The sequence below is a fragment of the Chaetodon trifascialis genome, chromosome 6 (assembly GCF_039877785.1).
Source record: "Chaetodon trifascialis isolate fChaTrf1 chromosome 6, fChaTrf1.hap1, whole genome shotgun sequence".
Taxonomy (NCBI): domain Eukaryota; kingdom Metazoa; phylum Chordata; class Actinopteri; order Chaetodontiformes; family Chaetodontidae; genus Chaetodon; species Chaetodon trifascialis.
This window is the reverse complement of record NC_092061.1, coordinates 19,951,232-19,977,086: the sequence shown is the minus strand read 5'-3', so window position 1 is coordinate 19,977,086 and position 25,855 is coordinate 19,951,232. Positions and strand designations below refer to the sequence as shown.

The 25,855-nt window shown below is 40.9% G+C and overlaps 1 protein-coding gene across 1 annotated transcript; it reads right to left on the bottom strand.

Annotated features, from left to right (window-relative positions):
* Positions 1 to 380: 380 nt before the first annotated feature.
* Positions 381 to 25,654, bottom strand: mapk1 (mitogen-activated protein kinase 1). Its single transcript, XM_070963658.1, has 9 exons — positions 25,290 to 25,654; positions 8,533 to 8,715; positions 5,750 to 5,939; positions 5,350 to 5,466; positions 4,726 to 4,840; positions 3,848 to 3,979; positions 3,365 to 3,474; positions 2,997 to 3,125; positions 381 to 1,017 (listed from the first exon to the last, which is right to left on the bottom strand). The coding sequence occupies exons 1-8, from the start codon at positions 25,433 to 25,435 to the stop codon at positions 3,009 to 3,011; spliced, it is 1,110 nt and encodes a 369-aa protein (XP_070819759.1). The 5' UTR covers positions 25,436 to 25,654; the 3' UTR covers positions 381 to 1,017; positions 2,997 to 3,008.
* Between the last annotated feature and the right edge of the window lie 201 nt (positions 25,655 to 25,855).

The window sequence follows — 25,855 nt, the reverse complement described above, 5'->3', positions numbered from 1 at the left end:
GATCTTTTTTTTGTTTTCAATGAAATAAAGTTAGAAATTCATCTGATTCACCTTCTATCATCACCATTGCCATTGAAATATCTTAAGACTCTTTGGGCTATATATATATATATATATATATATATATATATATATATATATATATATATATATATATATATATATATATATATATATATATATATATATATATATAGTATTTATGTATATATTTGCATTAGGACCTTATGAGTGTGTTTGTTAAGGAGGAAATAAAAGGTCTTTTTAAAATATAGATCCTCATCAACACTTGAGTGATGGCTTGTGGCCCATAAAGTCTCTGGCTGATTATGTGATTTCATTGCATAAATCAGTTGATTTAACTCGGGTTTATCTTTTTTCAAAGTGATAAAGAGAGAAAAAATATAGAGCTAGAGATCAAGGTGTCCCTTGTAACAGTGCGACAAAGGTTAGAAAAGAAGATCTTCTTGACGATGGATGATTCTTTTACGTAATCTACCGTTGTTTGTGCAATGTAGGCAGAGTTATAACCACAACAGCTGCACCGAAAAACACAACAGCTAGTCTGTCACTGTCATTCAACTGGACGTGAAGGGTTGAATAGGAATAGCCAGAGCCAAATGCCTTTTGAGACACACAAAAAAATTGTTTATCTTGGCTTAAAACACAAAATCACCCCCAAACTGTAAGCTGTGATGTGACCCTCCCCTCCCCCTGCCCCCCTCCCCCACCTCGACAGGAGAGAGAGAGAGAGAGAGAGAGAGAGAGAGAGAGAGAGAGAGAGAGAGAGAGAGAGAGAGAGAGAGAGAGAGAGAGAGAGGATGACTGATTGATTGACAGATTCCTGACGCCATTCCTGAGCAAAGTGGACTGGACGAGTGAGACCCAAGGAATCCAGGTGATGTGGACAACAGGTGAGGGGGGAGAAAAAAACCAACCAAACAAAAAAATCATCACAGCAACAGTGTGGAGGCGGGGAGGAGCAGTGGCAACGCAGAAGCCCGTCCACAGAATCATCTGCAGGGAGAAGAAACAGTGACCAGGTGTGATGAGCCGTCACAGATTTGCTTGTTTTTTTTAGCTTTATGTCTTTTAAAATGTTTGCCATCCTCTTAATTTGACTTTCAAGGTTCCTGCATAGTGTTTTAAAATGAACTCTGAATTGCCTCCATGCATGAAACATGCTACATAAAACAAACCAGACAGCCTGATGTGGAAACACGAACATGCTTCTCCTTTTGCTTCTGAACTGAATCAGCATGTACCTTATGTTTAGACTGACTGTTCGATGAGCTGTCATCTTCAAATGCTAGTCCACATAAACATGTTTGTCAGATGCAGCTGCCCCCAGACAAAATGAAAATGAATGTAGATAACCCTGTCAGACTTGTAGATATCATCTCAATATATCCATGACTGGATTCAAAAACCTGATTGGCTCCTCAAAAGAGGTTAATCTGATGAACTACATTTATTTTTTGCACAAAATGACTAAAGACTACAGAACATCCCCTGGAAAAAAATACTAGCATTGGCCTAATGTTGGTGTGATATAGATCAAATCAGCCTGACCCCCCCAACATATTTTAAAGCTGCAAAAACAACCTGTTGCTGCTGCACAGAGCAGCTGTGTGCTTTCTGCTGCTCTAATTCAGAAGACGTCACACTCTGTTTCTTTTTCAGTGGCCTCGTGTTATGCATAGAAATGCTGCAGAGTTGACACACAGTAATTACATATGTTGACACAAAGCAGGTGAGAGGCTATAAAATGAGGCACTGATAGTTATTTTCACAGCAAGAGGCCTGTCAGGGAGCAGATGGTGGTTAGCAGAGATTGGGGGGGAGAAGACACCACATCTGAGGAGTGCAAGTGACCTTTTTCATGCAAAACATGTGCAAGTGTTTTATATAGGATTTGTAATCATATATGAGCCGGCAGCTCCCTGAAGCAGAACAGCCCACTGCACTTAAAACAGTGAAACATGGAGACATGGATCTGAATAAAATGCAGTAAAAATATGAATCTGGACAGCAGCTTTCTGTGTTTACTTTCTAATACTTGGTGCTATTGACACATTTTGGTTAGTACCAAAATAAGTATGGAGGTTCAATCTGCAACCAGGGTTGGAATTTGGCACTCACGACCCGCCAAAGGCAAGTGATTTTTTTGTAGGGGAGGCTGAATTTGCTCAACCGAGCAGTCACGGTGCTGGGTAAATATAAGTAGTGCAACAAGGCGAGTTGTGACATTCCACAACGTGGACTGAATTGTGAGTCTGCTTTCACTTGGACACTTTAACAAGGAGACACACAAAAATAAAGTGGGGTTACATCACAGAGGTTAAGAGGTCTGCAGAGAAAACCTCCATGGAGGAGACGCAAAGAGGAGCAGGTCAGAGAGGTGTTTTTAATGAGGAGTGGACAAAAACCGACAATGGAACGTCAGCATGGAGTGAATGTCAAATACCATTTTTGGTAGAAATGAGCATCCATACTTAAATATCTGAATGTCAAGCATTAACGTAGGACTGTTTAAGCTTTGGATACAAACTTGCTGCAATAAAGCTGATTTATGCTTGAAGTAGCAGTTCAGATTGATGGCTTTTAAAGTGCTTTTATCCTGATGAAGAACCTCCACTTCACATTCTACAAAAGCAAAATTTTAACGTATATTATAGTGAACTCTGTGAGGTCTTCAGCTCGAGTGGTGAGTGGTTAAATTTAGCGCGACTGAACCCGTAGTTTTGTAAAGCTGTAACACCACTCACTCACAGTTTTATTGCTTAAAGTAGTTTACATGATGGACACTCAACTGTGCTGCATTTTCAAAGCAGCGGAGGTGGAAACATCCTGCAATGAGGATCACCCAGATCTTTTTCTATGAAAAGCTGCCTGTTTCAAGACTTCATTGCAGCGACTGGTAATATTGTTCTGTACCTGCAGCTCTGAGCACTGAGTTTCTGTTGACTTTCAGGACTGCAGTGATTTGGACTGACCTGTGTAAGATGTTAGGACCTAAAGCCCGGCTGGAAACGTGCAGTTTCTTCAAAGATGAGCTCCTTCAGTGTCTCTTTGGGTAAGTCATCCAACTCCATGTCAAACTTGAATGGGGCCTCAGCAACAGGCTACAGAGCAAATCAGAGAGGACATGTTGTTGTGAGCGGCTGAATCCAGTGTACCAGTTTAAAAAACCTTCACCATCATGCAGTTATGTAGGTATCATTTGGGGATTTATGGAGAAACGAAACAGATGACAAAAAGTTTGAGACGTGGTATCTTGATGAACAAAAGATGACGTATCCTGATTCCAAACAGGCTCATATAGCCCAGGCTCACAGCCAACAGCCCAAGGTGACCGCCTCACCTCATCCGTAGGGTCATAGTATTGCTCCAGGTAGGGGTGCGCCAGGGCCTCCTCCACCTCGATCCGCTTGTGAGGGTTAAAGGTCAACATTTTGTCCAACAGATCCAGAGCTGCAGCACAAGGATGTGAACATGTAACAGGGTGAAGATGCTGTTAATTCAGGGTGACTGTGAAACGACAGTGAGTGTGCCTGCCCACTAGAGGGCACCATCACACCCAACATGCTGTTTGGATTATTTACAGGTGGAAAACGATGAGTCAGTCAATTATCTTTTCTCTTCTGCTAACATTAATATTGATCAAGTATTGATGAAAGAATTGGAGTTGAATTTTAATAATCCAGCAAGCTACCAAGCACCTGCGCTTCAAATGAAATGATATTCCAGCAGGGGTAGCTCTCCCTTGTCTGCAGTGCAACCTCTCAAGGATTCACAATATTCTAGAAACTCTATGATCAGTGGGACTGATGTGTGTGGCTCTGACCTTTGGGATCAGCGTTGGGGAAGAGGCGGTTCCACGGCACTTTGCAGCGCAAAGGCAGCGACAATAGATAGTTCCTGGCCTTGATGTTAATAATGCAGTTGAGGTCCTCCTGAGAGGGAGAACCCAGGATCCCTGAGGAGAAGATTATCAAGAAAAATTACTCTCCTCGATTCTGTACATGACCAGTAGCTCGTGCACAACTCTAAATGAAACACACTGTCAATTCACACAGGCCCTGCTTGAAGTTTTCAGTTGCGTGGGGAAATTTTCTTGACAAAAAATGACAACAGTTTGAACACACAACAAAATGACAGATGGGAGAAGCAATATGTGATCAAGAATAAAGACAAAAAAGTGCAAAATGCATATTAAGAGCTGCAGTATCGATGGATATGAAATTATAGTTCAAGTCTCTTCTCAACTCTTTCAAGTAACTGACACATGCTATGACCATCATGACAAACTTACTGTAACCAAGACAAAGAGATGGGCACAGGATACAGTATATTATATACACTTAATTTTCCATATCAAAAGTAGCAGATTTTTATTTTAAGTACTTAAACACACTTATTTCAGGAGTTAAATATTATTTTCAGGAGTTAGATATTGTCACCATACAGCAGGAAATATGATACACTCAACAAATATATGTGTTGATACAATGAATAGATTAAAAACCTCACTAGAATTAACCTTTAAACTCCAATGTAAAACTTTCTGAAACCATCTTCTCATCAACGAAACCTCATTTGCCTGAAAATGCACTAAACCACAAATAATACTGGACTTCACATTATCCTCGTATGAAATTTGTGGGGGAAATACTTGAGCACCACACCCATCCTAAAAACACTGGATGCAAAGAGAATTGTTACCCAAAATGTGGTTAAGCTGATCCAAGTAGTGCTTCCCGGGAAAGATTGGTCTGTTGGACAACATCTCAGCCAGGATGCAACCCACTGACCAGATGTCTATGGACTTGGTATAGCCCTGAGAGTGAGAGTGAACTCATTAGAGCAGTGTTAGCCTCATTCTTCTGACTGTTTAACTTCATATTCAAACTTTAAAAACACTTTATTTTAACTATTGAAATTATATTCAAGACCCAGCTGATGTAAGGTGAAAAAAAGAAACACTTAGCTGACATACTTTCAATATTATTCAGCTTTACAAAACAAAATGCAGGACTGAGGTTTTAACCAGAGATGGATCATGATTTCCAAATAACCAGTAAATTCTAATTACACATAAAAAACAAACAGATATCGCAGACATAGTGAGGTACATGTGACAGGCAGTTGATTTGTAATAATGTAAAAATGTCCAGATTAGCTCAGGATGCAGCCTAATATTGTTAGAGGGGAGTGTGTTTGCTGCTGGAGAGGAAATTAAGTTCCTGTTTACAATCGAATACTATTTTTACTTGAAACGCTCAAAATACCCATCCCTACTGTAAAATGCAGACATGTCAACATTTTATGGCAGGTGAGGACACTCACCTTGGAGTTGAGCATGATCTCAGGTGCTCGGTACCAACGAGTAGCTACATACTCTGTGAGGAAACCAGTGTGATCATGGTCAGGGTCAGCCACACGAGCCAGACCAAAATCACAGATCTGCAGAAAGAGGAAGAACGTGAAAGGTTCATCAGCATCAGTGCATGACAGAGTTTCTACCAATATGTTATCATGGGAGATTATAATTCAACTTAAAATCTATTAAATTGAGGCAGAAGAGGCCTTTCCACACTGCCAAAAATGTAATTTGGGAGGATAAGACTGAATGCTGGTAATATTGGCCATGAAATATAAACCAATGTTTAATATGAAGCAAAATATGCATCATTAGTTACTGAAAACAAGCCTTTAAATCAGCGTCAAGGTCTCTTGGAGACACTACCTTGAGATCGCAGGTGGTGTTGAGCAGGAGGTTGGAAGGCTTCAGGTCACGGTGCAGGACGTTGGCAGAGTGGATGTACTTGAGCCCTCGTAGGATCTGGTAGAGGAAGTAGCAGATGTGGTCGTTGCTCAGGTGTTGAGTCTTCAGGAGCTTGTACAGGTCTGTCTCCATGAGATCCTGGACAATATATCTGCACAGTGCTCCGTTAAAGAATCATCAACTTTATGGGAAAGCACGCTCCTCGTGTTTTTATGCACATAATATAAAAGCATTTTTTTAAAAGATGCAAATTTGTGGGGAAAAAGGGAACACAACTGAGCTCACACAGCTGGAAACCCAAACAGTATATTCAATATATCACCTCATCTTCATGCAAGAATGGACTGTTTTTTTTCATGCTCTTATTAAATATTTCGGGGTTTTTTTTATGTGTATTAATCTTTTTTTTTTTTAAATCACATGCTCTCATTAAACATTTTGTTAAATGAGATCAGGAAGAGGCTTTTCATTTATTTGCTTCAAAAAACCTACAACTTCATCCCTGAGTTCAGAGAAGCACTGCACCATTGTGGTGTCAGAAGTCAGCTTGAGTAGCTTGAAAAACCATCACAAATTTGTGGAACAGGTGTGTTCACCAGGCAGCATCGCCTGAATCGAGCTGATGAAGTTAATTATCTTCATTGTTTTGTCCAGAGCCTCTTTCAGATCCCCATTCAGTTTAGCCACAACAGCCTTGAATGGGGTGAATGAGACAGTGAAGCGCATTAATTTTGGGAGCAACATTTCTAATTCTGCTCACCAGACCCGGTTTGCCGACCACGGCAGGAGCACCAATTTCTAACCCTAATCCTTAGACAAACCTAATCAATGACCACTGCTATCCTGCATATAGCCAGTGCTATAAGAATAAATATAATAGAAAGTAGAAATATATAGAAATATATATACTGGATGTGTGCCCTCTCCTGGCATGTAATGTCTCCACCTCAGCGTAGAGAAAAGAAAAGTGCGTACATTTACCCCATCAAGTTTGTTTTTATGGATCACAACCTTTGCGTGGGAAGTGGTGTACACCTCTTGCAAACGCAGTGGTCATAAACAAACAACAAACTGAAACCATGTTTGGCCCATGTGGGCTTTAACCTAATTTGGTGAAAGAAATCTGATCTGTAGGTGAGATATTTTATCTGGAAGGGTTTATGGTTTATGTTAGGGCGAATGCTCATGCTGTCTGCAAGCAAGGCAAGCAGGAAGGCGTGAGCTGATGAACCGTGAGCTTCAGTTACAGCCATTTCTTTTAGGTAAGGCAGAGTGCAAAACTACACAAACTGCATTATGAAACTGACAGAAACTATGAACTCATCCAGTTTGCTCCTGTTACTGCTGAGCTACGATGAAGAGCCTCTCTTCCAAATATATGGTGACAGGTGGCGATTATGTAATGAAATATATCTGACAACCCATATTCAACGACAAATAAAAGAGGCTAAGACCGACTTCACTGGTATCAAAGATGCAATTTTAAGTGTTTGAACTACATAAGCTTGAAAGCACAAATACCTTGAAAACCATCAAATACAAATACTTTTAACAGCTAAAACAATTGTGGTGAACTGACTTGTAATTGGGTGCCTCTTTCATTCACTACGTAACTTGACAACAGGCTTGTGATGGACTTCAAATATGGATGATGCTGCTAAGAATCTACAAACTGTAAAACTTGGATGCCTCACACACATCTTCAACCAGGCAGCACAGACGATCTTTGCAATCAGCACAGTTTCTAGGTGAACACCCAACATTAGTGTCACCAATTCAGCATCTGACCAAATGTGGAATATGGTCACAGTCTGCCCTTCTGTTCCTGACTTATGGTGTTGAATATGGCCAGAAAAGTCACAGTGAAGTTGACCTTTGGCCTTTTGTATATAAAATGTCATCACTTCTTCATCATCTTCTTTATCATATGAGGCATTTGTATGAAATGTCATTATTAACATACGAAATGTTGAGTTGTGTTTTTATGAGGCCACAGTGACCTTTGACCACCAATATCTAATCAGTTCATCCTTAAGTCAAAGTGAACATTTGGGCCAAATTTGAAGGAATTTCCATTCATGAGAATGGGAAGTACATGTGCACAGACAGACGAACAACCAGAAAACATAATGCCTCTGACCACAGCTGTCAGCGGCCTAGAGGTATAAAAACTAGGGGCTGGGCCTCAGTGATCACCGTACAAAAACACAACTTAATGACATCATTCACTGATTTGGTGAAACTGGATCATATTTTATGGAGAAAATAACTGTGACTTAGAGAGTTTGCTGATGGACAGACCGCTTTACTTATTTACTGCTAAATTAATAGCTACAGCAACTACTGCAAACTGTAGCTGCTGTTAGCTAGTTAGCCATGCAGCTAGTGGTCCTGTTAGCAGACTCTGTCTGGACTGTTAGCTAGGAGCACCAGGGGAATCATGGTGTTTAAACCACTAAAAAGATTTGGACAGGTGGTAGGAGGAGGTTTTCAGGCCTGGAGCAAGGGGGGATCCAGTGGGAATACTGGCGGCGAGCAGGGTGGTGGGCAGAGTCAGCTAATAGGACCACTAGCTACATGGCGAACTGATCTAGTTAGTGGCTGGTAGGACAGTGGTGTCAAAGTCAACTGCACTCCAAACTTGTATGGCAGTATAATATAGATGTATAATGTTGTTGTAACATGCTATTAACAACCAAATGCAAGAAAAAGATCGTTAATGAATAGTGTATGTGAAAGGATACACGTCCTTCATCTGGTCAATGGTTGGTGTGCGGATAATGTCGTTAATTCCGATGATGTTCTCATGTTTGAAGCGCAGAAGGATTTTGATCTCCCTCAGGGTGCGTTGGCAGTACGTCTGGTGTTCAAAGGGGCTGATCTTCTTAATGGCCACACGGATCTTGTTGTCCCGGTCATAGGCAGAGCTGGATTATTAGAAAAAAAAAAAACACAAAAGCAAACAAACAAAAGTCAATAATTAGACACAAACACTGAAGGAGTAAAATACTTTCTTTTGAAACTTCTTTAGAAAGTGTGTAAAGCCTGAAAAAACATTTAAAAGCACCCAGAAATACTGATACTTAAATTCCCGTTTTGTATATTTTGTACAGACTCTTCTGTGCAACTGAAGCCTCAGTCTCAGTGATATCCACGATCCTTGCTACAGAGAAGCATGTGATGGACACTCATATCTCTTCCATAGGAGCCAATAACATCACTTTACAGACCAAGCTGTGCCGTAAACAACCGTGCTTGCTGCTAAAAGCATGTGATTAGTTAGGATTCTCAGCTTGATGACATTTTGGAGGTTTGTTGGTTTGCACAAACTGCACAAAAGCGCCCATCACCTGCAGCTCTTCACCACAACAGTTCACTTTTTACATCATTGCCCTCACAAATATTTTAAAATGATCCACTGACAATCAAAGAAAAGGAAAATTAATCATATCTTGCTGTGCAGATCAAGTTTCATTGAACAGCAGCAGTAAGGCGCTAACCTCAGTGACAAATGCTGCTTCCTTCCTGTGGTTTGCCGGTGGAAAGCTCTTAATGTGAAGTAGTGACTGCAGGAAATGTTCAGTTTGCATTAGCAGTATTTAGACAGGCAAATACACCTCTGATACAGTGTGGAGCAGAAAGCAGTGATGCTGCTGCAGTGTCTGTTCAATAAAGGTAAAAATAGAAATGTAGGAGTGGAACAAAACTTCCAACCACAGAAAATGTTGCTTTACACAAGAGCTGCTGAAGTGCTGCTACCTGACTGACCACAGCCATCAGTTTAGTATGGTGACACACAGCTCAGTGGACTTCAGAGATGATCTCTGTTTGGCTCAGCTACCAAGCACTGCAGGTCAGCTGAGGGGATGCAGTGAAATTCACATATGGTCACCACTGCTTGGGCTTACGTGTGCAATACAGACAAGCCAGAGGGAAAGAGCCCAAAGATCATTTGCATCTTGATAAAGGTAAGTTGACCTCATTCTGATTTCCCACACGTTTTATGACGTACACTAGTGCAAAGCATACAGGAAATGATAAAGCATGTTTGCATGCATGGGATGAGTGGGGTCGGGCAGATCTCACACTAAAGCCAGATGCTGAGAAGAGGCAATAAGTGAATGCACAAAGCTTAGGAGGAGCTTATGCAGCAATCACATCACGCACGCTTCATGACAGAGACCATTTACTGTCAATCCCTCATTTAAAAGCTCAGACCTGTGTCAAATATACTGCTAACAGAGCAAAATCAAAGGATTTGTTCATTATGCAAAGTTTTTGATGAAAAAGAAAAAAGCTGATCAATTACCAACGTATCCAGACTGGGAAAAACACATCTTAGCTGTTACTACTCACTGATCTTTTCATGAGGAGATCTGTTGGCCATTAGTTAAAGGAATGTGAAAGAAAAAGAGCAGCATGGCACATGAACACAGAAAACTCTCCTGTGTATGATCAGAAGGACAGAAATATCACCATGACCTTTAGCATAATCCTGTATTAGTAGTATTACTGGTCCAAACGATTTTTGAAAGCATTGGATTTTTGTTTACTCTGCATCTTTTAATCGTTTTCCATTAAGTGATGAAACAGCGGTTTTCTGGTAGCTGGCATATTCAGGTTCAGGTGTGTACGATAATTAAATGGGACAAATCAGTGGCACCGTTTAGTGACAATAACATTATTGTACTACAAAATCCTACGCTCCAAGCTGAGCGAAATGCAACAAAACCTAGGAAAAAAACAAAAGGAGTCACCGTTTCACACGTGTGAAAATATCTGACTGACCGTCTGAGTGTGTCTACACTCAGCAGACTAATTGTTCAATTCCGCTCTGAAATCTTGGCCCTGTCTGTGATGAGACACCTCCTCCACACCATTCCAGGTACAGACATGTCCACTGTTGAATTTCTGGCTCTTTTCACTGGCTTAAAGGCTGTTTCAGCTTCCTCATGCTCACTCAGCCTGAGGTATGTTGAATTAGCACATTGGGGCCTAAACCTGCATCACATGCCAACTTTAACTCAAACAGCCGTCATCTCAGTATTGTTTTCCAATCCATTAAAATAGGAATAAAACAATGTCTGGGTGTTGCCGTGACTATTAAATTCACATCATTTTTAGGGTTACATGAAACTCTTGGGTTCATGATCTTTGAAGCACATAGAGGTTTTAATGTAATGACAGAAATTCAGTCCACCTATTCTGAAGTTTGTCACAAAGAATGACAATTTATAGTCTTGATTTGTATACGAACTGGCCAGACATTTTCAGTGCACAGGAACTGACACATGAAAACCAAGTCCAACTCACCACCTGCTGCCAAGAAACGCAAATGACTGCAGCCAACTTCCAAGATTTTCTGGATTTCTAAGTCATCTGGTCTCAAACTGTTGCAACTTGCTGCCATTTGGTGCAATCACAACAGCAAAACTGCTCAATAAAGCTGTACCTCAGGACAACAAATTGAGGAAACTTGCGATATTAATGGTTTCCTTAAGTTCTTAAGCTTCATCGTTTACATGTAGCCAAGAGCGATTTTATTTCTGCACATTACAAACAACAGCAATGACTGAAAAACACCCACATAGTATGACAAAATAAGAACATGAGTTGCTATAGTGATGGGGGTGTAGGGACTGAAATGTAAACACAAGTGTGCCAACCTTCTGCGAGGGAAATATGAGTGACCTTCCTTTCCACTTGTGTGAGAGGACTGTGATGGAGTGTGTGTGTGTGTGTGTTGGTGTGTGTGTGTGTGTGTGTGTGTGTGTGTGTGTGTGTGTGTGTGTGTGTGTGTGTGTGTGGGAGGCAATAGTTCTCCATGTTACTGTTCTACAGCAGAAGATACCCTCCTGCACAGAGAAGCAGGGAGCCACAACACGTATTCATCAAAGCTGACATCTGATCCAGACCAGAGCCAGTTTGGCTCAGATGGATCTTCAGATTGTTTTTAGAACAGTCAATGGTACAGCCTCCACCAGTTTCTCATGTACGATGTAAACTCACAAGCAGACTGTCTTTACAATACTATGCTATCTCCAGCTGCATGAAAAAAAGCAATCTGCCTAATTATTTTTACATTATCTTAAATGTAACGTGCCTAATTTGGCTTCCTACAAGTAACTGACAGGTTTCACCACTATAGGTCCTATTCATAACCCCCTTAATTTTAATAAAAAACACTTCATTATGCTCTAAACATGTCGTCGCCTGTCTTATTTAAATGTTTATCCCACTTTCTGACGTCAATGAGATTACAAAAATGACCTCAGTGGCTGTGTTTAGTGCAAAGAGACGTGAGGACAACCTTCTTTCACACTACATTTCAACATGTTTACTGAGGCAAGCCCATTAGTTCCTAGTGGGTTTGCCAAGGCGAATAACAGGAGGAACTTTCTGAGGAAGTACAAAGCACACTGACTAGAGTGTGTAGTACTAATATACTTTCCTCACTGTACTGTGAGTCCTGGGCTGCTCAGCCTTATCACGAAACGGTGGACTTTAAGTCTGAGAATGACACTCTCAAGACCTCGGGACTTGTTGATGGTTTTGATCTTTCTTGGAGGGGAGGATGCCACACCTGGCTCGATGCTCACAGCCTGCTGACAGTGTCACCTGTCTAACACACAACTGACTGTAATTCCTCACTATAAAAATATTGGCAAAGTACTCCATACATTTTGCAGCTCAATCCAATGGGAGGCTGCATGCAAACTGCTGAAATTAAATATTTTAAACCATTTTCAAAAATGCCCCAAAATTATGAGTGTCAGCTTCACAAATATAAATATTTTGTGGTTTTCTTAGTCTTCTATATGTGTAACTGAGCTTTGAGAAACTGTGCTGGACATTTTTCACAATAATGAAAATAATCATTATTTCAGCCTTAGCTGAAGGTTAGATTAAACTTATCAAGAGACGTTGAAACTGCCTGATAACTCAACAACAAAACAGGCCTATGTTACAGTCCTCTGACTCCTTTGGTAATTTTGGATAAATGCACCTATGAGAACTTCTACTCACACACTGTATATGCAGGTATGTCATCACCTGTCATGACAGATGGACAGTGTCAAGATTTTCTTGTAATTGAAGACATGTGCTTCATCTTAATAAAGATGCTCTGGTGACAATAACAGCTGCAGGCTCTTGTGTGCAAGAGTGAAGACAATCAGCTCTGAGCTGCCTTTCCTGTTTCCTTTGCTTCTGTATTGTTTTCTGAGCATGCTCAGTGCCCAGGAAGGTGTGTGTGTGTGTGTGTGTGTGTGTGTGTGTGTGTGTGTTGGGGGGGGGGTTTCCAAGGAGATGGGAATACAAGGCTTTACACTGCAGCCGCTGTGTTATGCAATAGGGCTGTTACCATGACGATGTTCAAGGGGCTGGGTTAAAGGGAGAAGGGGAAAAGCTCACTATGCTTCAGGGCAACACGTAGCAAGAAAGTGGAGATATGAGGGTCCATGCACAAACTAGACAGACACCGCAGAATCTTAGCTTGGCTTTAAAAGCAGCGCGAGCTGAAGCGTCAGGTTGGAGGGGTGGGCTTCAAACAACAGTCACAGGTTGTGAGGCTGTTTGTTGCATCAAGCATTGGTACTGTGGGATTAGAGGCTCTTTGCATTATGGTATGTATTATTATTATTATTCAATGTGTTACAATGAAAATAAGAATTTTCATTATTATTCATCTCATTTCTGAGATTTGGAGTAATGTTCAAATTCAAACACAAATCAAAGTCATAAGAGGAAAAGTTACGTGAAATAATTCATTATATTTTATTACTTTCTCTTGATATTTCCATTACAGCTACAATTACAGATAAATATAAACCTTGGGCAATCTTACTATATTTCAGATACTACCCTGATTTATGTATTAATCAACAAAATAAAGACCAGATTTTAAGCCCTAATTTCCATTTTAAAAATCTGTACTCAAGGAAACTGCTACTAAAATCTATAGCTTTAAAATTACACTATATTCAGTAATGTCTCCCCTTACATTCCCATTGTTTCTTCCCTATACTTCACAGACAGTAATCTACTGGTTTATTCTACATTTGATTTGTGTACCTGTATTCTATTATTTTTCAGTTTTGTTTCTGTATCAGTTATGTTGAATCTTTTACTTTGAGCAGACATGTATCCTTTGCTGTCTCTGAGTTTTCAGTAGTAAAGCCTCAGGCTTCACTATCGCCTACAAGAGTTCACACAATATGGCCTTCTTAGCTGTGTGTTAAAAAAAAAAGTTAAACTTGAGGAAAAAGTGGACCAAATCTGTTTAACACATTTGATCACTTAAAAATTTATTCATGGGACCTATTTCGGATTTGGCTGCATCTCTTTTTCTTTTTGCTTATCAAAATACGCTTCCTGTTTCTCTGTGTACTGACCACAATAACCCATTTTTGGCAGAGTGACTGTGAGGTGTTTGTGTTTGCAAGAGCTTCTCTCAAGCTTGCATGGCTGTTTCATAAACTATGTCTGGGATGGACTGGAAACCTGGTGTGTTTCACCATCTTCCTCAACACATATAAGCTCTTGCACCCCATGTTAAATACAACGAACACAATTTAAGCATTGCCCTTTTCCTGCCTTAACAAGAAAAATACACCAATACAAAAGTTTTGACTGAACATAGACTGAACATTACATTTCTACGTAACACTGTCAAGTTTTGTTTCAGAAAGTAAACTTCAGAATAACAAGCAATCACCTGCATATATCTCAGAGTAGCAATGCAAAAGATTTAACACCGACAACTAATCATTGTTGACAACATTTAGGAAACTTTGAGGAAGCAACTTTCCCTCCTTGCACTGTGCACTCACATTGGGCTTTGATTTCAATTTCTATAGATCCTGACTGTGGTATGTGTACTATGTCACAGGACTGGTTTCAGCTTTACATTAGGGTTAGCTTGTTACTAGCCCCTGACAGCCATGTATTTGTGTAATTACAAAATATTTGTTAAAATATCTTAGACAACCCAAAAAACATATGAAATCATTTAGATTACACAACAGCCTTAACAGAGACAACATTAAAAACGCAATCAGGCCCAATACAGTAAATGAAGAATACTTGACAGAAATTCCCATTTGTTCTCATGTCCACATCTTTACTCGTTTCTACAGTTTTAGGTTTGAATCTTTCACAGCAACTAGCATGAAATCAGGCTAAATCAAAACCACGACTAAACTGGCTACACACCCAGCTTAATTACAAACTGAATGCACAGATCCTCACTGGCATTAAAAAGAAATGTGGTGTGTAAATAACAGCTGTGTCGACTCCGAGAAATCCCATAGAAAAACATTTTCACGGTGAGCTTAAACGGCCTCTTTGTGCAACTGTAAAAAGGTACGACAACTCCATCTGATCCACTGGTCAACAAAGATTTTCTTTAGTGTGAGCATTTAAGTTAAACACAGGTTTGTGGATGGAGGCACATCAGTGGTGAAAGCAGTGTAACCCACACAGGGTAAAAACGTGGGAAATACTCTACTGTCTAATGTGAAGTACAGCAGCCCCCCTACAAAAAACACATCTCTTTTTAATATTAGAATTTTTTCCCTTCCTATAAACATCCTGCCACTCATATAGAAGTGCTGTGTAACCTCCAGCGTTCAGGGGCCGACCAAACACGTGGACCCTGGTATCTCTGTTTGAGCTGATTATCAGCAAGGTCGTAGATTCTACCACCAGTCCAGTCTCTACATTCAACCCAATTCACTTTGTTGTTTTTGCATATATCAAAATTCTGCCAATTAAATGAAGTGCCCTTATGTATCCCTGAATGAGGATAACCAATTAACACAAGAGCTGCCAGGAAAACATCTTTTCAGTTGAAAATATGTGCAAATAATTCAAAATCCTTCTTCAGAAATCAGGATTTAATCTGTCTGATGCAAGAATTTTGTCACTGGGTACGTGTCAAACTGTTACCTCATCACATCGTTTAAGTCTTTTCTTTTCTTATGTGATGGTAAACTGAATATGACTGGTTTCAGGCTGTTCACTGGACAAAAGAGACATTTGAAGACATAACCTTGGGTTTAAGGAAATTGTAAAAAGGCGTTTTAAAGTGCAGCCAGGTGTTGCGTCAGGAAAGGCATCCAGTATAAAAGCTATGCCAAATCAAATATGCTGGTTGTAAATCTGATTTACATACATGATCTGTCGAGGTCCAGTCAGGTTACCAATGACCACCACCAGTAGTGTTGACCAGCAGGGTGGAAACTATGCTACTGCGAAGAAACGGGAAAGGGGGAAGGCATGTCTGGAGGCAGCAGGAGGAAAGGAGATGGGGAAGGAGTGTGGAGGTGTGAGTGAGGACTTTAAATTGCTGGCTGATATGTCAGAGAAAAACAAGGTAGATAAACTGTGTGTGCAAGAGACCAGGTGGAAGGATAGGAATGCCAGGAGCATCTGAGGGGGGTTCAAACATTCCTACCATGGAGTAGATGGGAGGAAAAATTGGGGTCAGGGTAATAGCCACAGAAGAGTATGTCTAGAGTGCGGTGGAGGTGAAGAGTGTGCAGGACAGAGTGATGACTATGAAACTGGAAAATGAAGGTGTGATGATGACTGTTGTTAGTGCATATGCCAGACAAGATGGATATAAGGTGGAGGAGAGAGATGAATTCTGGAGTGAGCTAGATGAAGTAGTGGAGAGTGTACCATAGGATGATGATGATGATGAGGAGGAGGAGGAGGAGGAGGAGGAGGAGTGGTGGCTGGAGTGGACTTCAACGGGCATGTTGGTGAAGGGAACAGAGGAAATGAGGTGATGTGTAGGTATGCTGTTGAGAGGAATGTGGAAGGACAGATGGCAAAAAGGATGGAAATGGCTGTGGAGTGTGGAGATCGAGAAGAGGAAGATAGTGAAGGCAGAGCCAGGGATGTTGAAGAAGGAAGACTGCTGTGTGTTCAGGGAGGAGGTGGTAGAGAAGAGCTGCCAGATGGCTGGGCAACTACTACGGAAGTGGTTAGGGAAACATCTAGGACAGTACTTGGTGTGTCATCTGGACAGTGGGAGGAAGATAAGGAGACTTGGTGGTGGAATGAGGAAGTAAAGGGAAGTATACAGAGGGAGAGGTTGGCAAAGAAGATGTGGGATAATCAGATGAAGAGAGGTGAAGACTAAGGAATAGGCATTTCACAAGATGTATGAGATGTTAGACACAAGGAAAGAGAAAAGGACGTGAGCAGACTGGCCAGAGAGAGAGACAGAGCTTGGAAAGATGTGCAGCAGGTTGGGGTACTGAAGGGCAGAGATGGAAAAGTGCTGGCAAACGAGGGGTGTGTTGAAGTGGTTTAGGTGGAAGGAGTACTTTGAAGGGCTGATGAATACGAAAATGAGAGAGAAGGGCAGATGATGTGCAAATAGTGATCAGGAAGAGTGGCGGATTAACAAGAATGAGGTGAGGGCAGCTATGAGGAGGAGGAAGAGCTGAAGAGTGGAAAGGCTGTTGCTTCAGATGACAAACCTGTGGAGGCACAGAGATGTTCAGAAGAGATTGCAGTAGAGTTTTTAACTAATAACTTTGTGGATTTGTAGAAAGCATACGACAGGGTGCCGACAGAGGAAGTGTGGTATTGGGGAGCGGAGAGTAGCAGAGAGTATGTAAGAGTGGTGCAGGATATGTATGAGGGCAGTGTGACAGTGGTGAGGCGTGTGGTAGGAGAGACGGACGGGTACAAGGTAAAGGTGGGATTACATGAAGGATCGGCCCTGAGCCTTTTATTGTTTGCAGTGGTGATGGTGCACTTGACGAACAAGATCAGGCAGGAGTCTCTGTGGACTATGATATCCTCAGATGACGTGACCTGCAGTGGGAGTAGGGAGCAGGGTGAGGAGAGGCTGGAGAGGTAGTGGTATGCCCTGGAGAGCTGACAAACTGTGAGAGGCGAGATTGAGATGGTTTGGACATGAGAGGAGGAGAGATCATGGATATGTGGGCAGGACGCTCAGGATGGAGCTACCAGGCAAGAAGAAAAGAGGAAGGCCAAGGGGAGGTTTGAGGATGTGGCGAGGGATGCGGGTGAGAGATACGGTCAAAATATTTCAGTCAGTTTATGAAATGGTAAAGGTATAAATCACACCACAGTAATTGTCCTGTAAATCAATTAAAAATGTTATTCTTATCCAAACCATGTCCACACAACAGAAGTCACCCCCTTTTAGTAAGAAGTTCTTCTCTCTCCTCTTGGGATGTTGGGATGCCTCCTGCTCTTTATTCACAGTTCCACTCTCCTCTATGTCACTCTCTTCTTCTGCAGCAGTTGGCAAATCAGCTCAGAGGTACATCATCGCCACCAACTGTGGCTCTCACAACACGTGACAATGTAATATGCAATCCTGCTGCCTAAGTCACATTACCTTCAGAGGCAGCTGGATTCACAAGATCATGAGAGAATCCAGCAAACCTTGCTACATAGCCTGCCACACAGCATATACAGTCATATTTCCCAACCCAAGTGAAGGAGGACACATGGTTAGTGATGAAATAAAATAATTAATGACTCATAGATCAGTCAATAATACAAGTAACTTTGCAGCCTTAATACTATGAAAATTGTAAAATGTTCTCTACAACCCAACAGGAAAATCAACCACATCCACCTGCTGACACTCTACTAACAACCTGTTTATCAAACCACATTGGGGACGTGTAACTTATGCTGGTAATTTGGAATATTAGCCAAAGTTTACAAAAAAGCACACAGAAGTGTTTGGGCTGCAGAAAAACATGCACAAAACATGAGTGATGTCAGAGCCAAAGTATGGAGAACATTTTTTGCTTTGTGCCCATAGGGGCACGACTCCAAAGATGAAAAACATAAACCAACCACCACCAAAAACCATAGTTCTTGTGATAGCACTCACATGTGCTGATTTCAATGCAACTCAACTTCTGCAAGCATACTGTGAGACCAAAATAAGGCAAAGAGATTCGATCAAAGCCTTTTGACCACTTCTACAAATTTCACTGAAGCAAAAAGGTTTGTGCTCATATGAATCAGCTGATTTTCTGATAAATATGCGGATGCAACATGCAAAATGCAAACATGTGACAGTAGTGCAGTAATAAAATGCATTCATCAGGTCTTGATGATGAACACTGATATCAGCCTCAATGCAACAAGCAGCAGGGTGTGTGAATACTTCACTTGTTTGTTGAACCAGAAGTCATCTTGCTCGTCTTGGCAGGCGTAATCACCCAAATTACACAAATTACATCTCCTTCTGAATTGCACAACAGGATTTCAGAGTGTCAAGGCTCTCTTTCTCTCCCTCCTTCTCCCATTGGCTGTGGAGTGGTGGTACTGATGTCAGAAGCAGAAGGGTTGCCATGGAGATGGGCACCACAGTGGCATTTCAAGAGGACGGCTCATGGAAGAATGAAGGAGAGCATCAGCAGCGGCTGAGAATCAGGCAGGTCAAGGAGCCGAGATTAAGACTAGAAGGAGCCAGAGTCACCAGGAAGGGGGCAAGAATGACAAAGAAATACTGTGGGATTTGGGGCTGATGATGAGATGTTTACTAGAGCTGTGTTAAATAAGTATACTATATTTCTTGGCAACTAGTTATATCTTAAAACTATAAGATCAAATCAAAATAAAATGTCCTGGTGAGCTTTGTCTGGACTCTATACTACATGTAAATTAAACGTTGAACATTTGTGGCACTTGACAGTGCACAAGGCTTCTACTGGCTTTATCTATGATTAGATATGATTTGGATCATGATATTAAAGATAATATAACAAAAAATAATACAATAATGTTAAATAGAACATGATGCTCTGATATGTCGGACTGAGCACAGTCACACAGGCCTTTAAAAGGAAGCTGTTGTTTGAACAGAGTAGACATTGCCATAAAGTTTTTAACTTATTTTAATATAAGATGTTCACAGTCTTTTATAAATGCCACATAATATCTTGCAGATAGGCTTTGTAATATCCTTAGGCTCACCTCTGGCATCTGGCAAAAAAATCTGGGTAAGATTTTGTTTGACACGAAGTTGTCCATGCTGGCATTTCATAGGTGTGCTGTGACGTAACAAGTTAAATTTACTTTTACAATGAGCTCTGAACTACAAAATACTACTCGCATCAAGTATCCTTTTTATGGCCTTCGATGTATTTCAATTGGAAATGTGTCTTTCAAATAAACGTGTTAAAAGTGGTGGCAAATCCATTGATATGACTGGATATATAACATTATTTGCAGTCAGTCATAACTGCGATGATACTGACCTTGAAAGACAGATCAGGTATTGGTCATGATATAACTGATTAAAATTAAATACAGTTTCTTTGTCAATGTCATTGTAAAATTCACTATTTCATCATTCAGTCAGTCAGAGTGGGCCGCAGACTGGGGGGGCAGGATCTGTACTCGATATCGGGTACACAAGTTGAGATATCACAAGCAATTGCAGACATGCACCCATCTAGCCCCCCCCCCCCATACTAACACCAGCTAATGAAACAAAAACAAAAATTAACAAACAACAAAAATGTTTCTAAGTAAAAGCAATGAGATGGCATCTCAATATTTAGTTTCATATCAAAGAGGTGGAATATGACTGAACACCAACAGTCATTTTAGATACAAAACTTTTTATAAACATGGGCTACTTCAACAGCTTTCCCCCATGATCTAACTGTTCCCGTGGGTGGGATGAAAAGGCAGAGTATGCCACAGAATATCATCACAGAGGGTGATACAGTATCTTGCGATTGTGTAAGCAGACGGTGTGCACGAACTGAGGCTTGTGTTAAGAGGCTCAGTGCACAGTCAATCTACACAGCCCTCAGCCACTGGAAAGCTCTGACATGCTCCAGCCTTACCATCAACAAGAGGCTATTGAAAACAAAAATAGGACTACTCTGAAAATGAAAGAGACGTGCCTCACAGCTGACCGCCCTCTTACCATGCAGTCAAACATAACCAGACTTTACAACAAAACTTATCCTTAAACAGACTCAAAACTTTGCAGAAACATACCAATTAGCAGAACTTTCTTTGTACAAAGAACTGCAAGAAGCACACGCTGATTTTAAGCTTTTGTCCCATCTTTTCCTATTAAGATTTGCACAATTGTTAAAACTGTTCAAAGAAAGCAGTACAACGTACTACAACTACAACTCTGAAAGGGGTACCTACAGCTAAGGCTGCTAACAGACTAACAAAATAAGTTTTATCTTGATTAAAGTCCTCTTCTCTCCAGTACATTAGACAATACCCATTATACTTGGAATATGGACACGCGCCCTGTATCACTCATTAGCTTCTGAGAAATAGAGATAAAAGAAACACTTTATGTGAAATGACATTGAAAACCGAAGGTGTGTTGAGCAGTGTTTAACCCACAAACAGTCTCTGAAGCAGAATTCAGATCAACTGTTGGTGATAAAACTAATCTGTGACGAGAAGTTGCAGTAGTGATACCTTGATGACAAGTGATTACTGTTGGATAGCATTTAGAAAGACCCTGGATGACCTTTCGTGTGATCAAGTAAGTTAAAATGCTTAATGCTCAATGTGAACCGCCAGCTTTCAACGCACCTCGGTGTAAATCTTTAATATGAAATTACTTAAGTACCCTCTAAGTTTTAGAAATGTTTTTTAGCATGTAAGCACAATGCATGTAATGTATGTTGCTTACTTTAATTTTAGAAGGTGCACAGGTGTCATTTGAAGGTGTTTGCATGTGCGTATTTATTGTTCTGTTTAATGACAGTCTCCCAACAGGAAGAGGGATCGACCAATCAGCATGTTTGGGGCACAGGGTTGCACGATGGCTGTTGATATTTGGAAGGTGTAAAATTCAAGTTATACCCTAACTCTGTGTATCTGTAGAGACATTTAAGTGCATCTCTGCAGAAATATAACTCCAGCCTTAGGACTGAAGTATTACTATTTTTATATCAATTTTAAGGTATCAAATATGTCTATGTATTTATATTAAGTGTACAATATACAATGGTGCACTGCCACCACAAAGGCCCTGATAAAAAATGGAATGTGATATAAAAATACTTCAGATGCAAACCAAGACATGTCTATGAAGTACAAACAGCACCACTTTCTCTGGCTGCTGCACATCAAAGCAACATGACCAACTGACTCAAAACTACAGGTCTCAAGAAGAACACAGCAAGACAAGTGCAAGGAGGCTGAGGCTGACACATCGCCCACTCCAACTGCCTTTGAGCACGCCAAAAATACAGAAACAACACCAAAGTAAAGAACCAGGCTTCTGCATGAATACAAGTGAAGATCACAGTCAAACTGAGACAATACTGGGCTGTTTGTGATGCTTTTGCCGCTGGTATAGAGGTTGGTAGAGTCATTTAAAGGCTACAAGAATCGGAATTACTCTTAAAAAAAAAAAGTAAAAGAAAAAATCTTAACTTCTTTCTGAGAACCTCAGAAAATGAATCACAATGCTCTTTCAAATTACATAGTCACAACAGTTTATGTTGTTGCTTATTTCGTCTAACAGGATCCACTTAGCAGAGAGATGGGCTTGTAAAAGATAAAAAGGTCACATTTAATAGACACAAAGTTTTTGTAACCTCACATTTTTACCAGCTCAGAGATTTTGGCATCACTGGGAGGCAAAACAAATACAATTCCAGTCTCTGTAACCTTAGTCAAGCATGAGAGACCCGTTTGTGCCTGTAGCTCTAATTTATAATTGCTGATGTCAGGAAATAAGAGACGTCTGAATACAGGTGTCTCCTTCATACTCAGAGATTTTGGGTTGTTTTCTGCAGTCGGTTGAGATCCTTGCTAGTAGTCAACCAATATACTCTATCAGCATTTCCTTGGAAGGTCATCAAGATTTTAGAATTACAATTTAAGGCAAGTTTTTTGGTGTGACCTGCAAAGCACCGTTCACACCAGCCCAAATGAACCAGACAAATGGATTGACACATTCCCATGATGAAATAAACTGGTCACAACATGCTTCAACATCAAAAGATGCCTCATCTTGAAGCAAACTGTCAAAGGGCTGAGCAAAATTATTAACTTTATTTAGGGAGGAAAGCATTGTACTAATGCAGTTCACATTACTTGAAGCAGCATTCATAGTACCCAGAAAAAGAAAACAGTGCGTAGCGAGCAGGGGCACTGAAGGCCAGCATAGATGAACGTGTAACAAAAGGAGCTCAGGTCCCAGATTAAGTTTATAGACACTGAAACTTTATCGCAAGAAAGTTCAAGGAGTAAAAACATCACTGTGCTGCCCACATGGCTTAACTTTCAGTTATCTCTGAGAGGTGACGTGCAAAAACATCACAATGACGAGAACGAAGGCAACTAGTGGAAAAAAAAAATCCCACAAGTTACCACTTGTAACATATCAACATTAATTGTTGGCTAAGAGGACGCCATGCCCAGCTTTGCCTTTAGCAAAAAGAGCACTTAGCGTGAGCTGAGGTTCAGGTAGAGCGCTGCAGAAACTCAGAATAACTTCAACTAACTTTGCTCATGATAGAGTGCTCTTTTACATTTGTGTTCATTCTTCTGTTGTCCCCCAAAAACCAAGCTTCATGGATGGCCAGTGTGTTTTTTTTTTCTTCCCAAAAAAATGGTTTGGAGCTTGGGATGAAATTTTCTAAATCTTCTAAAATCTTGTTTATCTATTTGTCTAATTATAGGGGGCAGTGCACATAAATCAACATCGATGTAAAATGTGCCAGGGTTAGCAAAACAGCTCATCTGCACAAAATGCAGCATCGGGTATTAATAGTTTAATGTAACTGAAACATGATTAATTCAGCACACATTAAGACAGTCAGCGGTCTCTACTGATTAAGGCTGACAGGCTGATATGAAACAGAAACAAAGCAGTGAATCCTCACTTATACAGCATATACATGATACTTGTATTCTTTCAATTATTAACATGATTAATTAACTGTCACAGTTGGACCAAATAATATGCAATTAATTGTTTCAGCATTAATATAATCAGAGGTGGATTTCTGAAATCATTTTCTTTCCAGCCCATTTTCTGAGGTACTGTTGTCTCTTTCATTGCTAGAACAACCTCACAGACATCTCGTTGCATCTCCTTGCAGCACTGGGTCTTTAGCGGTGGACTGCATCTCACCTGGTCTGCTTGCCTTCAGCTTTAGTACATACCAGTCATTTGCTGATGGGGGAACATACAAGTAATAGCTATAGCCGTGTGCTTTTGGTGGGTCTTCCATTTTGCAAACAAAAAGAGGCTCAACAATCCCCGACACTGTCCACTGTAGGTGAGCTATGTGTCGAATCGGTGTTCTCAGAAACCCCAGCTCCTCTTATCACAGAGGAAAACATCTACACTGCTGCTGTTTGACACAAGGACAATATACAGTATTATGTAACACAGCACAGCGTGCACATTTAATGTCAACTACATCACCACAGGCTACAGAAACAAGATTTAGTGCTTTTGAAGGAGGAGAGTGGGATTCAGCTTCACAAATCTGAGATTCAGTTCAAAGCAAATTAACTCCTATCGAAGTGAATACTATAAATCTTCACAATCGATATAACAACCGCACATTTGAAGGGGATAAAATCTACATACCACAAATAAAACTGTGCAAAAATTGAATTTTGATGAGTTCTTCCTCCTCTATATCCCAGGTAGCAGATCAATATGGGTCTCATCTACAAATTCCTTCACACACAATGCATATCATCAGTGTCAGTATCAGTTACTGACACAAATGTACAAGGACATCCCTTGACGTACTTCTGCAATAAATTGTCTTGCATATTGCCTACATATCTAAACATAGTGTACAGCTACTATGGGTGAGAACCCATGGAAATTTCATGGAGATGTTGTAGCATCAGATCACAACAAATCCAGTATTGACTATGACTGAAAATCAATATATTCAATAGTTAAGTACAAAACGGGGTGTTACAATATTTGGGGAGATTTTTAAAAAAGTCAATTAGAATCACAGCAAATTTAAAGAGGAGGATAGCGCGCACGCTGATGGGTGCCTGATGAAGAGTTGGTATTGACAAAATACCAAATTTGCTCATAAGCTGTATGTTATATAAGTAGAAGATGTAATACAACCTCAGTTAAAATCATGCAAATGGTATTTTACGTAGAAGCCTGCTCCCAGTTGATGCAAGTTTTTAATGGCTACCTACATTAAACAGGCGTCCAGGATAAGTGCATTGACTTTTGGTCGGTGATCACTACAACGCAAAATCCCTCTTGATGTGCAGCCAAAGAAGCCAGCCGATTGAGCCGTGATTTAGTCTTCCCTCCGTCTTCCCCGACGTGAACTGCCATCGCTCTGACACTGTTGCTCGCTAGCTCCAACATGACATTAGTTGTTTTCAAAGAAAAACGCATAGCGGTAAGTTAGCCTCCGTTATGTCGGGCCAAGGAGGAAAGGTGTAAACTCTGAACAATACGTGAAAAGCGATGTAAGGAAACATAGTTTTTAGGTACACTTACCACACCATCCCGTAGGCTCCTTCCCCGATGTAGGAGAGGTTGCTGTACCGAGGCCCGACGTCGAAGGCCTGCCCGCGGACCAGCTCCGTTCCCGACCCGGGGCTGGGGCCGCAGCCAGCAGGGGCAGACACCGCAGCTGTCGCCATTATGTGGACTGACTTCTTTACAACGCTATCAAATAAAAAAGAGCGACTGAGATTAGAAAAATATATCTGTGTGTTTTATATCCGTCGTCGCTGTGACTGAAGCAGGGGTTTCAGTGTGGCAGAGGCCTTCAGTGTGTGTGGAGTGTCTTTTCTTCCCGTGAACGTGCGTTCGGAGCGACCACACCGCTGCTGTGCTGTCGCAGGCAGGCAGGGGCGAGTAGCGGAGAGGCTGCTGCTGCAGGAAATAACGGAGGCGGTCATGTGACCCGCTGTTTTCTTTTTTTTCCTTTCCCTTTTTCCTTTTTTTTTAAGAGGATGACCAGTGTTGCCTTCAGGTGCTGGATACAGTCAGGTTACTGGATACAGTGGTGGGTGAAGTATTCAGATCCTTAACTTGAGTAAAAGTACAAATTCTACGCT

Coding starts and splice junctions, on each gene's coding strand:
- mapk1 (XM_070963658.1), bottom strand. CDS start 25,435: ATGGCGACAGCTGCGGTGTCTGCCCCTGCTGGCTGCGGCCCCAGCCCC. Junction 5,940..8,532: donor ATTGACCAGATGAAGGACGT/GTATCCTTTCAC, acceptor AGCACTGTGCAG/ATATATTGTCCAGGATCTCA. Junction 3,980..4,725: donor TCAGCTTAACCACATTTTGG/GTAACAATTCTC, acceptor TCTTCTCCTCAG/GGATCCTGGGTTCTCCCTCT.